At 35.6% G+C, this 15,582-nt stretch overlaps 1 protein-coding gene across 1 annotated transcript; it reads right to left on the minus strand.

The window, feature by feature from the left end:
- Window positions 1-796: 796 nt before the first annotated feature.
- On the minus strand, window positions 797-14,087 carry LOC144836789 (lysyl oxidase homolog 4-like). Its single transcript, XM_078691643.1, has 13 exons — window positions 13,890-14,087; window positions 11,007-11,276; window positions 10,473-10,624; window positions 8,853-9,046; window positions 8,204-8,465; window positions 7,657-7,843; window positions 6,822-6,976; window positions 6,201-6,356; window positions 5,302-5,461; window positions 4,732-4,966; window positions 3,176-3,422; window positions 2,493-2,604; window positions 797-1,645 (listed from the first exon to the last, which is right to left on the minus strand). Exons 2-13 carry the CDS (start codon window positions 11,260-11,262, stop codon window positions 1,632-1,634), a joined length of 2,130 nt encoding a protein of 709 aa, XP_078547769.1. The 5' UTR covers window positions 11,263-11,276; window positions 13,890-14,087; the 3' UTR covers window positions 797-1,631.
- Between the last annotated feature and the right edge of the window lie 1,495 nt (window positions 14,088-15,582).

The following is a 15,582-nucleotide window of genomic DNA, read 5'->3' on the forward strand; positions in this document are numbered from 1 at the left end:
GGGGGTCATCTTGCATTCTGAAGAATTATTTTCATTTTAAAAAAGACCTATTTTTCACCATTTTCAGAACTTTTGTAAAATTAATGTGCGCATTTTGTCATTTTTAACGTGCTCGTATAGCGTTATTTTAAGTCGGAACTGACTCAAATTTGGTGAATGTACTAAGGATGGTGAGTAGAATGAGATTTGTAAAAAAAATTCATATTTTTTACGCTTTTTAAGTATCGCGCGCGCAAAATTTTTTTTTGCGCAGTAATTTTTGGAAACACGCAAATGGCCTAATTCATGCTCTAAATTGATCAAAACCTAATTTTGCGCGTTTTAAATTTTTAGCGCGCGGTTTCACATGCATGACCTTGAAACGCGCAACTTTTTATTTGCTAATATTTTTACCCTTGATCTGAAGTTTACGTGTAGTGAATTTCATTAATATGTGATAATGAATTTTGGAGATATGATTGATAATGTGATTTCGCAAAATAGCGTATAAATGTCGTCACGGATGAGTGATCACGCTGGAAAGCTTATTAGGATTAAGTTATATTATTTGAAAGATATTCTGAAATTTTTGTAATCATTGACATTAAACTTTTTGAGATAATTGTTACACAAAATAGTGTACAGAAACAATAAAAAGAAAAAAAAAAAAAAAAAAATAATAATAAAGATTTTATACAATAACAATAGGTGATCATTTTATTCTAAATGATCACCTAATAAATAACAATATTAAAGACAGATTTTAGTTTGGTTTTGTTGTATGTATATCTATTAAAATAACACTACTACTTATTATCGTCAGCAGTAAATTGTATTTCAATGTTCATAAAATAACAACATCGATGTTGGTAAAAATATATAATTACTAGGCCTATATAAGATATGGTAATAAAACACAACACAATAAATATAAAAAAAAGCCCATCAATATTATAATGACACAGTGTAATTTTACAAAAGTAGGTCTATATCCATGTCCAAAGTGGTCAGTTTTTTGTGTCTAATCATGGAGTAATTATTTGTCTTTCCCACGTACCCCTCCCCCACCATACCATAATCGATAATTCGTCGGGGCATCCACCGTTAAAAAAAGATCGATCGAATTGACACATTTTCACATTCATTGATTGACTTTTGACGTAATCAATTTCGATGAAACATTATTATATAGGCCTAAGGCCTATTGTTTTATTTTTTTTTGTCTAAAATAATTATCTTAAATAGTATGTCTTGCTAAGAAAAATTATAATAAATCCTTAACTTTATATATTTTAATTTGGTTATAGAAATGTACAAAAAAATAAGATAAGTAAAATAGAATGTACACAATTCTTTAGGCCTATTGGTGACATTATTTTATTATAATAAATTCAATTTTCAATTCTGGAACAAAAGTCTGTACACAGTATATTAAAAAATGTATGTTCGTTGAAAACCATCCTTGCAGCCAGTTCACAAATGTAAAAAATGATAAAACAAAAATAAACAAATATGCGCGAGCGCCTAATAAACGTGGTTTTTCTGCTCACGCAACGCTACAAAATACCGGAACATCTGCCTCATTTTTAACATCTTCTAAATTCAAGATGGAATCGTCCAAATATCGTTTTCGTCAGCATAATCTGTAGCCATTAAAGGTCATAACCTGCAAAAAAAATCGGAATCTTAAAATCACCCAAAAACACAAAAAGAGACACAAATACACGATTTTAGAAGGGAAACGAATTGTTTGCACAATAACGTCAAAACTGATCGTTTTTACATTTAAAGGCGTGATATTTGCACATAATAGTGGATTATTAATTTTTACAGATTCGCAAATTTGAGGGTGTCATGTTTGCGCAAATGTGGTTGTTTGCACACTTGAGGGCAAAATGTGGTTGTTTGCACAAATGTGACTTTGCACTGTTGCACATTCCACGGCTCAACATACACGACTTGCATAAACTGTAATTTCTTCTGATTGGCGATATTAAATACAGTTGTTACGTTATGTCATACACGTAACCACTTTATATAGCTCACATTGTAAAGAATATGTCTGAGGTACGTGAAATACTGCTAGGCCCAGGGGTGCAGTAGCCTAAGAGGTTCATACTTAAAGATGTATTGTCCCCTGAAAAAATAATTCTTACAAATTTTTTTTTTTAATATTCCATTTTAATGTAACATAATAGTTATCCACTTTGACCAAAATTTGGATCGAAAAAAAATGTATTTACCTGAAAAAAATGTAATTTAAAGCAAAAAATGGTCAAATTGGCTGCCAGCCAATGGAATTTTGGTTGAATTTAACCATTTATTTTGTCATTTGACAAGTGAAAACATTATTTTTTTTTCGCTTTTTTTCTATGGAAGTGATTAACTTTATTAAAACTACAAAATAACATATTCAAAGTCTGATTTAATTGATCTTCATTTTTCATGTTTTTGGGGGACAATACATCTTTAAAACAATCGTGGATCCGATTATAGACAACATACGGACTTACTGTAATGGCAACGCCCTGGTGACACACTGTAACCACTGTAATATAGCTCACATTGGATTTCATTGTTGTCATAATCCGTCTCGCCTACAAACCTATCTGGATTAACATGAATCTGAAATGTACACACAAAATATGATGATTATTTGGCTGGTATTAATAATATTAACAGACATGGATATAGCACCAATTACAAAATGTGTGTGAGACTAAAGAAGAAGAAATAAAAAGGTTGACTTTAAAGAAAAGTAGATTTGTATTAATTAGAATCCATCATCAACTGTTTCATCGTCAAAAACATGGTACAGTTGGTGGTGTTTGTACACTCTTCATGCATCTGGTTCGCCATTTCCTTCAAAACATGGAGTACTCAAACATATCACTCTCTTCTCGTTAACTTTCAGCGTCGTCATCATTAGATCATGGATCTATAAGGTCCATGATTAGATTTCCATTGCCAAAATCAAACATCCTATCAACACCTCGCTATCTTGATTATTGTCGCACTATAATATAACATTTTAAGCGTGGTTCCCACTGGCGACGCAACACGAGGACGTAACAATCACAAGCGATGGATTATTCGAACAGTGGCTTGTCATTGGTCAACTCGCTTATGTTGCGCGTACGTCATTGGGTTGCGTCCTAGTGGGAACCACGCTTTAGTGACCATTTCATGTTCGTACTTTAAGAATATAATTTCCAGATTTGACACCAGTAATATCTATCCATTGACAGTCTATGCTATGTTTATAGTTGTCTTTACAATTGACAGAGATACCCTGTTCTGTTGTGCAAGTGAATCGCTTCGTATGTCCAGGGTCACATTCTGTGTCTTCCAAACAGAAGCTGGCCTTGTGACCTTCTGCTACCTTCTCTCCATCTCGACTTATCAAATCATAAGTGGAGAATACTTCCATGCTGTGGAAATGCCTGAAAGACAACAAAAACAGTCGTCACGTGATTAAATCTTGGAGGTGGTGACGCAGACATTTTCCTGCTTTTGGGTTTACCTGTCAAGCGTAGTTCTCACTACGACGCGACGCATCGCAAGGACGTAGATGAAACGCAAGCGAGTTGAACAATGACAAGCGAAAGTTCGAATAATCCATCGCTTGTGATTGGTCAAATCGTTGCGCTTACGTACGTCCTTGCGTTGCGTCCTAGAGGGAACCAAGCTTCACTATAGACCCAACACAAGCAAGTTGATCAATGTCAAACAACAATTAATGATCTATCGTGTCGTGATTGATCAAATTAATTACTAGTGTGAACTCAGCTTTAGACCAAACAAGTTACAGACCTTACGTCACCAATAATTGTCATGGAGTGTACTCGTGACGACTCTCCATAAGTTTCTATTTACTCAGCTAGATAATCATATAAACAAACTAAAATTATCATGATATAGGTAAAAACACCCAATTAATACTAGAATAAACCCTATTGACAGTACTGCAATGTATTTGTGTTTATTGAGACACATTTTGATTGTGTACTCACTCGTCAAAATGTGTTTTAGCTTATTTATTTATGTTATGTTAATGTTTGGAGACAAGTCTACTGGAGAGGCCGGAGCCACATAGCCGTTATGGTTATGCTAATAAAGCGGCATCCCTCTTAAATAATCAAAGACAAACATATACACAAGACGCTCTACACAAACAAAGTCGTATTACAAGTCTTTGGGAGAGTGGCGCTGTCATTAGAATCCTGCATCTGACAGGATTTGAACCCAGGACCATGGGATCGCTAGCCGAGCATCTACCATTGGTATACATCTGTCATAAAGTTTATATTCTCCCTGATACCAAAGAACTTATAACACAAGAATCTCCTGTTCTTCAATTTGCATTCAAAACACAGTATCGGAAGTACAGGGTTAAAAGGTCAAACTGGGCGACGCCATTTCACAGCATGGAGCAGCGCCCCCTCCAAACTAGGAAGTCAATTACTCGACCCCCCCCCCCCCCCCCTAGAGTATTAGCAGATCCCCTCTATGATTTTGACTTTCTAATTTGATGCGGGCGCCCTACTCCTCAGTCAATTACTCTACCCCCCTAGAGTATTAGCAGAACCCCTCTATGATTTTCTTTTTTCTAATTTGATGCGGGCGCCCTACTCCATGGCTCACAATGGCGCCACCCATAGCTCTAGTCTATCCAACAATGCCTTTCGAAATTGTTACGCGCTTCCGACGAACAGGAGATTCTTGTGTTATAAGTTCTTTGCTGATACTTACAGATGACAAGCATGCCACACCCAGTCGTTTCTCTGTAAGAATGGTTTAAAGACGGCTAAGCCTCTGTTCATGATAACAGAAGAGAATCTAATTAACCGTCTAGAACCACCATAATTATCTGGTGCCTCGGATAAGCACCCTTCCTCAGCTGCACATCTTAGAAGATGCCGTGGCAAGTCTTGGAGGTATAAATATTCACGCAGTCTGTGCACATCTAATATTACGTCAGGGAGCGCTGTAAAATAATACGGGATACAGTATTAATATTAAGTTACGTTCCCACTAATTCCAGTCCGGAGCCCGAATTCCAGTCCGGTGGACGGAAACAATCGTGAAAAATGGATGTAATGTTTAAGAACAGCCGTTCACACTGATACATTCCAGATCCCATACGTAGCTTGGATTCTCCTCTTCATAATTGAAGAAACATTTAACATATCGAAAAGCATGAACGACATTTTTGAATTAATTTTATTTATTTATTTATTTAATGATTATCTGACGACTTGGTAGTTATAGCCTTCAATAAACACAGTTTGATAAATATTTGCATAACACATAGGGGCTTACCAACATCGCATATGACACCTGCCCGTGCGTTGGGTAAACTGCAAGTCGTGTTAGTTCTGATCGTATGAGGGCAGTCCATCAGACTCCATTCTTTACCAGTGCAGTGTACCTCACTCATTATCATTGCTCCTCTAGGCCTGTTGCCGTAATAACGTGTGCTCTGAAAAATTAGATGTGAGAAGCTTTTATAAGATATAAAATTAGTGAGGCGGTTCAAAGCTGACTGGTCAAAGACTCTGTTTTTGTTGATTGCTGAGAATTAAACTCATCATCTTGCATAACATCGCTTGAATAGCAGCATAAAGGGGGACCAAAATTAAAGAGGAGTTAATGATAAAGCGATACAAGGGTTGTTGTAACTTGGGGAATAAAATTACAAACCAAAAAAGTAGAAAAAGACCATGTTTGTTGGCATCAATTTTATGATTGCTTATGCGATCATTTAATTTCAAATAACGTCGACAATTAATACTAAAAAAATCATTTTTTTTTAGAAAACAAAGTTTGCATTGTTTCACTTTATTATGTATTTATTTATATTTCGTCTATTATAAAGTGTAGGAAGTCATTAAGTAGAATGTTAGGATACGTCTGTCTAGAGGTTGGTCTCGTGGGTTCTTTAAAGTTGAACCTTTCCGTTCGATAACCATCGATAAACTTTTGTGGAAGCCCACAAGGGCAAACAAATAAGGTCAATAATTCATTTAAGTCATTGTAAATTAGTTTTACTCCGGTAAATAAGAATGGATAGTCTGATTTTAAATGTTATCAAATGTTAGTGTTCGTCGAATGTGACGTCATGTGGCGGTATAAAGCAAGTACAGTGCCCTCTGCTCACACTACCTCCTTCGCAAAAAAGTAGGAGGGGAGAGAGGAGATCTTATACTAGGTATACTTACTGGTAAAGATTGTCTTGCATAACCCAATCCCAGTTGTCGACATACTACTAAAGCGTCCAGCATATCCCAGGAATCCCCACAAACGTAACCCCATGTGTCATCAACCTTGACCTCTACACGACCCTCTGATCCCCATCTACCACCCGCTATACGCACCTGTAAGAACAAAATGACAATAATGAGAATTATCTTGATTGATGAATACTCTCATAAATGTTCCGAAATTCCGAAAAGAATAAGACATTTGTTATTTCAGAAGGACGATATAGGCTCTGGTACTGTAATTAGACTATTGTAGTATGGTAGGTTGGCAGTCTGCCAAAGCTATGATCACAGAGAATATAAAAGAGATGTGGTTTGGTGGTTATGATGCTTGGCTACCAATCCAAGAGTTATAATATGGGTCCTGTCATATGTCAGGAATGACAAATTACAACTCCACTCCCACAGACTTGTAATAAAACTTTATGTAGAGCATCTTGTGTATAATAATGTTTGTCTTGTGAACGGGATTGCCACCTTTAAGAAGGATAGTGAATGAATTCGCTTATGACATTGGTTATCCTTAGCAATTTGCGTAAATATATAAAAACAAAACAAAAACAAGATAAATGTAATTACATCTTTCTTAAGATCATGTTTTGGTACATTACACCTAACACCAACGTCATCATAATGTGTACATGAACTACCATTCCACGATCCATGATAACAATCCAGAATTGATTTCTCATTTCCTTTGCAATTAATGTTCCACAGCCAGACGGGACCAATTCCTGTAATATAAATTAAATTGATATCGATTAGTGATAATCAATGCTTGGCTTACTTGAGATTCCACACATAAAGAAACACTTAACAAGGTTTTTTCTTGATCTTTTATTTTTGTTCTTGCTGCTTTATGTGAACAATAAAAAAGGAATGAATGAAAAAAAGGAAAAAAAAGTCTGCGTTAAGCTTGGTTCCCACTAGGACGCAACGCAAGGACGTAAGCCGCAACCCATGCGAATTGACCAATCACAGCGATGGATTATTCGAACTGTCGTTTGTGATTGGTCAATTCGCTTACTTTGCGTCCAAATGGGAACCAAGCTTAAAGGATCATTTTCTACTGCAGTAACTACATTATAGGGTTTCTAAGTCAAACAAACCAAAACCATAGCGAGTAAAATTGTTTACGATGAACAGGAGACATTGTTTTTACTTATTATTATAGTACTCCAAGGCTCCTGGGTTCAAGTCCCGTCACATGTCAGGATTTTTTCTAAGGACAAAATCCCAACTCCACTCACAAAGACTTGTAATAAGACTTTGTTTATGTAGAGCATCTTGTGTATATGTTTGTCTTGTGAACCTCGGAGGGTCCCTAATGATCAGCAATTGCTGGATGGATCACCCTCATTAAATATGGACAACAAAAAAATAAAAAAGTATAAAATATTTAAAGTTTACTAACCTTGTCCAAATCCAGCGTCAAAGACAACTTCTTTAGCGGATCCAAATCCTAGTTGACGACAGACAACACTGGCGCTGACAAGATTCCAACCCACGTTGCAAACTGTTCCCCATTTACCAGCATGAAATACTTCAACACGACCCTCACCAATGTAGGCACCGGCCTTAATCCTGACTTCTGGATTGTACTAAAACGAACAAAAAAATAAGAAATACCATCGATAAAATAATAGTATTAAGGCTTTATGTCTCTCTTGTTCATGTGTACTTCCAATATATTTCTTATATTATTATATCGACATAGTCACAAAATGCTTGGTTCTCACCTTAGACGCAACACAAGTGATTTGACCAATCACAAGCGATGAATAAAATACGTTTAAACTGGTTTAAAGTGAATTGTAAACGTCAATCGTTTAAGCGAATGCGTATTTATAGTTTATCTCTCTCTCTCTACTTGTTTACGATCAGAAAATATACGCAACAACTCAGTAGATAGAAATAGTTGCAGAAAAGATCTTATTTTCAGTAAAAAAAAAAACACTTACATTTCCTTGTTCTGACTGCACTTCAGGTGAATTGTTCTTGCCTGGTTTCTTCTCTGGTTTCTTGCCTGTACCGATTGGGTTTGGTCGATTACTAAACTTGTGTCCATATTCAGCTGGTTCACATTTTAACGCAACCGCTTTTCTTGACTTGCAATATTTTCTATGCTCAAGTTCATCAATTTCACAATCTGAAAGTAGGCTTTCTGTTCCAACACACTCAACAGATGTTCGTATCATTGTCTTTCGTTTGTAGTCTTTGTTTCTGTAAATGAGAATATTTTACTTCAGAATCTTTTAACATCATCTTCCCAATCTGTGGCCTTATTGATAATTTCAATACTACACTAATTCTCGGGATTTTTGAACTTGGAAAAAATGATAAACAGAAATTGTTTGTATGTTGTATGTAAATGTGTTTGTTTAAACGTTAACATCCACAATTTCAAGTTATCGTTCTGAATTATATAGCTATATACCAACACTCAATATTTGTCAATTTTCAAGAGAATCGATCTATTTTTAACGTCACAAATGCTGATTAAAATCTCGAGTAATCTGTATCTCACTATGGGCCGAAATATTAAATAGTACGCCCTCTGTCGGTCTATGCATTTAGTAGCGGACGTTTTTAGTAAAACTAGATACATACTTGTATTTTGCTGTAGGTTTGTAAGCCGTCTTGAATCCTAGGTGACCACATGCCACTCTAGCAGCATCAATGTTCCAGTCGTCTGCGCAGATCGTTCGCCATTTGTCATCCTCCAATTGCATCTCTAGTATTCCTTCAAAAATTGGTTCTACTGCGTTTGGATTCCTTAGTCGAAGTTCAAATCTTTCTCTTGGCTTCAAACAAAATGAAAGGATACCGTAAACATTACTAATACAAAAGATAATCAAGGACAAATAAGAACACACTATTACATAGTAAACCACACAATGTAATTCTTTCTTTAGACTTCGAACAAAATTAAAGATTTATTCAATTTTTTTGTCACTAAAATGCACATGCAAAGAAATAGACAAAGCACACATTTGGTGACGGATGGGGGATCAACATGTGGTAAACACCTCTAAAACGGTCCAGTCCCAATAATACCGTAATACATTTCTAATACAACGGATAAACAAGGACAAATAAAAACAGACTATTATCATAGTAGACCAAACAATCTTAATGTCATTTTTTTTTCTTCACAGTTCATCTCCCTGAAGATGTTTATTAATAGATTTCCCATTGAGAGGAATGTTCAAACTGTGATCTAAGAATAAAACTAAGCGATAACATCTTTCGTAAATGATGTGTACATGAAAATATCACGTCATACAATTATGATTGACATGCCCTGAGAAATATTTATCATCACAATCAATAAATCTGCCAAGGGGGTATTTATATATAAAATATTGCATGCTGCCATGTTATACTTAAGGGAGGTGATTTTGGCTATGGTGAAATATTGGATATTAATACTCGAAACCAAAACTTCCTAATCTTTAGTTAGAACACTGCAATTTTCATTGAGACGTAATTACTGGAATGTAGTTTCTGATAGAACGCGTCGCAAAAACATGATTAAATATTTATATTTTACCAAACAGTGAACATGCCAACGCATCGAAACTAACATTATAGCAACTGTTCTCAACGCCAGTGAGTTAATTCAATGTTTGGTTTGCGTCCCAAGACATCCACGGAGTCGTCATGCACCAAATGACATTCTAGTACATTATGAAATGTTCAACCAGTGCAGTAACACACGCGAACGATTGAATGTCATTCTGCTGTATATGACGACCTTTCATATTATATAGGTCATAACATTTGATCTGTCATAATGTGTCGGAAGACCGACATGAGACGTTAGATCATTTTTTACATTCATCCTGCAGGCCCAATCGTGTAAAAACAGGGCATACATACAAACAGGTACGTGTATAAAGTAGAACAAATGTTACTATTCAATCGTCTTCTACATCATCATCATCAACATCGACATCGGCATCATCATCATCAACGTCTTACTTATAAACCTCATCCTCACCATTTTCGACGACTTCACCATGTTTACAATATTCCCTAAAACCGTCATCATCCCCCTCCTATCAATTATCAATCGTCTTATTTCGACTTATATTGTAGGCTACGGTATGTTATGTCGAAATCGCTAAGTTATACTTAAGTGGCAATAATAGGCTTTGTTGAAAAATAGTACCTTCGTTGAGAATACTGTATAGCCCAAAAGAAAAATAACATGAAAATAAAATTTACCGGAGGAGGTGGTTCTGTTATCGGTAATGAAATACATGTTACTGCAATGTCTTCAGCGTGAGTGCAGTCATGACGACCAATCGTATTATGATCGCAGTCTAAAATGGATGCTTCATCCCCTCTGCACCTTGTATTATCCAGTAGGATTTCACCTAAGAAAGTAAAGAACTTATTCATCATTGAATCATTGTAAGGTGACGACACCTTTCCGAGAAACGAACGGGGGACAATTATTATATGGCTAACCTCTATTCAAGCGACACCCCTTTAAATGGACAGTAGGCTACTTTAATAGAGACTTTCTGTATATGCAATATGTCCCACTAGGACACAACGCAAGGATCCCCGACGGAACGCAAGGATGTAAGCGCAACGCAAGTGAGTTGACCAATGGCAAGCAAAAGTTTGAATAATTTATCCCCCTATCGCTTGATTGGTCTGAATCAATTTTCGTTGTTTTAACGTTGCGTTGCGTCATCGTGGGAACTAAGCTTAACTGTTTTGAGTAAAGTTCAACATTAATAACATACTCACCGCCTCCTGGTCCATATATGGAATCATAATGAAATGTTTCCCCTTTCCTGAATCCAAGTTCTCTACATACAACATGAGTAGCCTCGATTGTCCAACCGTCATCACAAACTGTCCCGTAAGCACCGTTATGTAAGATTTCAACTCGTCCAGAATGTGGCACGCTACTTCCAGATAGACGTACTTTTGGAGGACCTTGACAGCTTCCGTAGTTCCAGAGGAACACGACAAGGATGAGTATAAATTGATTCCCAGACATATTATTATTATTATCTATTTAAACAGAAAAAGAAAAGTTTTAACAAAAATGTAGGCGATATACAGAGAAATAGAATAAAAACAATTGTAAATCATTATATCCAATTAAACGCAACAGGAGAATAACAACATTTCCACAATATAAGCAACATTTATAAACACAAATAAACGAATACAATACATGCTTTTTTATGTTTGGTTGATATTGATTTACGTAATGGAACTGCTCCCCGAAATGCCCTCATAAATCAAAAGAAAAATACCCAATTATAATTGAAACGGAACATAAATAGTAAACATAGGCCTAATGGGGCTAAATTACGAAGCCGGGAATTACTTATCTATTGTTCAATATTTTCAGGGTAAATGTTATCACCTGGGTAGGATTTGAACCAATGACCTTCAGAAACACAGGCAATCCAAATAAAAACTTGGGAGAAATTAAAAATAGCAATAGAAAAGTAACGAAACGTTATACGTAAGTCATAAAAAATGGATTCAAACAAAAAAGTCATCACGTCCCACGTAGACTAGCCTGGGAATGGTTAATAATAAGCTAACTCAACCCACCACGATAATGACGTAACCACACGTACGCAAATCCAATATTATTTCAATGCATTATTAAAATATTAAAACCTCAAAATCGTCTGATTTTAGTCAATGGTCAGACACTCATAACAGCAGCTGGTATCCACGTGTTCCATTTAATGTAAATCGAAACATTACTAGCCTATTTTCAACCCACGCAAGAATGGATTTTGCCCGCGGGCTCAGGGAACATATTTGGTAGTACCTATTATTTATTTCTGACCATGTTTTTGGAAATGATTTTTTTTTGCCATGCTCGCTAGTAATAATACACAGAATGTATCTCTGTTATGTCACCGATGCCTATAACATGTTCACGTTAAATTTAAATTTACTTCGTGCCGTTCGAAATTTAGGGGTGTGGGGATTAAGAGGACCGGATCGTGTTGTACAAACCGTTGCAGAAGGAAATCACGAATATATGATTAAAAATAGACTTTTTACTACCATTAGCAGCAGCGTTCAGACAATAAAATTAAATGCGCGCCATTGACTTCCGATATTATAGTTCATTAATACCTAACTTCCTCAAGACATTTTCCCTTGACACGACCAGTTCTCTGATCAATAGTAACAGTCATTCGGTCAATATAGTCCCAGATTTAGTACGGGGAGAATTAAGTGAAGGGCAAAATACCGAAAAGAAAGAAAAAGTGTTAAGGTGAAGGATATATCAACGATTCAAAACGATACTCTACCAGAATGTGGTCAATTAATTAGATTATACGATGGTAGGATTTAAGCGCGAAATACACAAACGTGTGTAGGCCTATATGTGTGCGTCTAAATACTGATATTTGGTAGACTTAACACGTTTATACACATGCTAATTAATTCTTCGTGGTGTTCATACTCTACCCTATACCCTACAAAACTGACCAAAATGGTAATGAATAAAATAAATTATTTGTTCGATCGAGTATTCGATTGTTTAATTATCAGTTACGATGTCATTTTTAAAAGTGATAATAAACACTCTAGTCACCTTTAAGAACGCATCATTCAGATAATTTGATGTTGATCATTTTAGGATAGAATTGTTTGTTATTTGATTTCCGTTAATGTTTTTACTTTGTATGAGACAAGCACCATTATTTCCACTTGTTTTGTGGACGAATTAAAGTTGTCCTATCTTTATCTTATCTTAACACAAGGCTCCCATTGACCCCACTTGGATGATGAGTAAATCATACAATTTCAGACATATTTGACTTTCAACGTTAATCCTGGCTCCTCGTAAATTTGTTCAGGTGAGGTGAACCGTCTTGATTGTATGAAAATTTCAACCACTGCATCCTGTATTGATATTGCTACTGTTTCAAACCTGTCTGTCCTGTAAATCCCATTTCTTATAATCCGGGAAGATTGGTATGGTAAGTTCACATGTCGTCCCAGCATATTTCAGATTGCTATACCCATTTATATTATATAATAGTTTATAGAGATAAAGATATTTTTTTACTCTTAATATGGTTGCTTTTGACGAAAACAAGACATTTCTACAAAAATGATGACGTCAAAATTGGCCTATACTTAATGAATGTTGAGAAAATGTTTCGAAAACAGCTGTTTTAAAAACTGTTTCACTTGATATTCTATACAGTGGTATGTTATCTTCAAATGATTGATACATCGTGGTAGGAAAATACCATAGAACTGAAATACTGTTTAATATAATATACATACATACTATGAGTGTGAATCATATGTGTTCCACGGAAATAATTAATAATACTGTATTTTCACAATTAATTATTGTCGATAACATTAAAATAGTTTTACAAATAACAACACGTCGTCGTAGTCTCATAATTACATTGTGTAGGCCTATAGTTGAAAATACTATTAATACAAATTGTCATAAATAAAAGCAATACAATACATTAGCAACTGACATTTAGTAAAGCATTCAAAATTCCTCCCGAAATTCCTATATGATAATACTACACAGACAAGGTAGGAAGTTGATAACTTTTGCTGAGGTCGTGTTGAGTTTACAAATTACAAAACTACATTGTAATTGCTGTGACAACTTACCTCAATTCTAGTGAAATATCCTAACTTCCAACGTAAATTGCCCGATAAAATATAATGATCTGAGTTGGCAGCAACTTTCCGATGAAAAGCTACAGTTCCAATAGGGGACTTTGAAGTAATAATCCAGCCAGCCTAGAAGTTAAAATCGGTAGGTGTCGACCGACCGGTAGTTTTGACTCGACTAAACCTTGAGCAAGTTATTTTGACGTTTGATGAGTTATGACGTCAGCAACCATTGAGCTCGGTTTAGTTTCACACGTACACAAGACCGAAGAATCGAAACATATATTGAAAACAGATACCTGGAAAATAGGACATAGTAAAAATATTTAAGATGGTTACTGGCTGTTGAAATAGGGAGGAGTCAAATTAATCCAGAATTTCCAGGTTTCGGCATGTGGTCCTCGGAAAATGAGTTTCCATGCCAACGTTGAACTTGACTGAAACTTTGCCAAACTTTCAATTTTCATGAAGGGGTGTGGTGTTGGTGTAGATTTTCTTGGTAAAAGCGTAGGCCCTACTGTAAATCATGTTTGGAAGACGAAAATGTGTTGCTGGACGAGTACGCATGTGGCCTACGTGACCGTTTGACAAGTGACAAACTATTTTTGGCATACAGTATAAATCATAAAGTCTATTAAATACATTGTATCCTGACAGCAATTAATTAATCATGTCTGTAGACATGGCACTTAAAAGATCATAGAGCATATTCTTTATATAAACAACCAAAGTGTATCCAGATGTCTCATGTTTCTTAATTCGTATCATATATAGGCGAAAATGACAGGTAATATCACCACCAGGCCTCATTAATCATCACCAATATTAAAATCATAAATAATCCCTTATTATTGATTATTACCATGTTCGTTTATACTTTTGCAACCATCAATCATAGACTAGGCCTGTGTGTACACATTTAAAACCATTAACCATTAGTACAATACTAATGATGATTGGTTCAAATCTGACCAAACCTCCGGTCATCTCGTTATAACGAAGGTATTTCGTCAATGACTGGCTATTATCCATGGTATTCAACATCGATACCAACTCATGCTGGTTGTCAGGTATTCAACAAAAGATGGGTCACCGTACACCTGCAGATAGTTTCACCTTAAAATCAACAAAGGTGATCTTAAACTGTCATCATTCGCAAGTTTAGTATCAAGTTAACGTCAAAAAGGAGATTGAATATCGTCACACGTGAAGGGTCCCGATGGCCAGGAGACATTATAGTTTGATCGAAGTTTAGGTCCCCGTATCAAAGACGAGCTATCGTGTTATTGTTAACAGCTGATGAGCGGATAGGCAACTTTACTAGCACGCGATCAATGAAAATGTACACCAGGATGATGTCGTTCTTATCCGCCCGTTAGTTTAGGCCTACAGCAGAAATTTGAAATTATGACAAATTTATGAAAAAGTGTCATTTTTGCATTAATTGCATTCTATATGGAAAAACATAAAAATGAAAGAATTTTTACTTTTGTCCATTCGTATGTCATGTATTCCAGTATTGTTAACTCTTCCTCTCTCTCAACTTTTCGTAAAAAACTTAAAAATCACTTGTTATCATTGTAGGCCTAAATGCATTTTTTTCTTTCGTTTATGGTTCTCGCGTGACTATAATATATCACCATTTTGTATTGTATTGTATTGTTTACCATTGATAGAAATTAATAAATGT

This window comes from Antedon bifida, chromosome 3 (genome assembly GCF_963402885.1).
Source record: "Antedon bifida chromosome 3, ecAntBifi1.1, whole genome shotgun sequence".
Lineage (NCBI taxonomy): Eukaryota > Metazoa > Echinodermata > Crinoidea > Comatulida > Antedonidae > Antedon > Antedon bifida.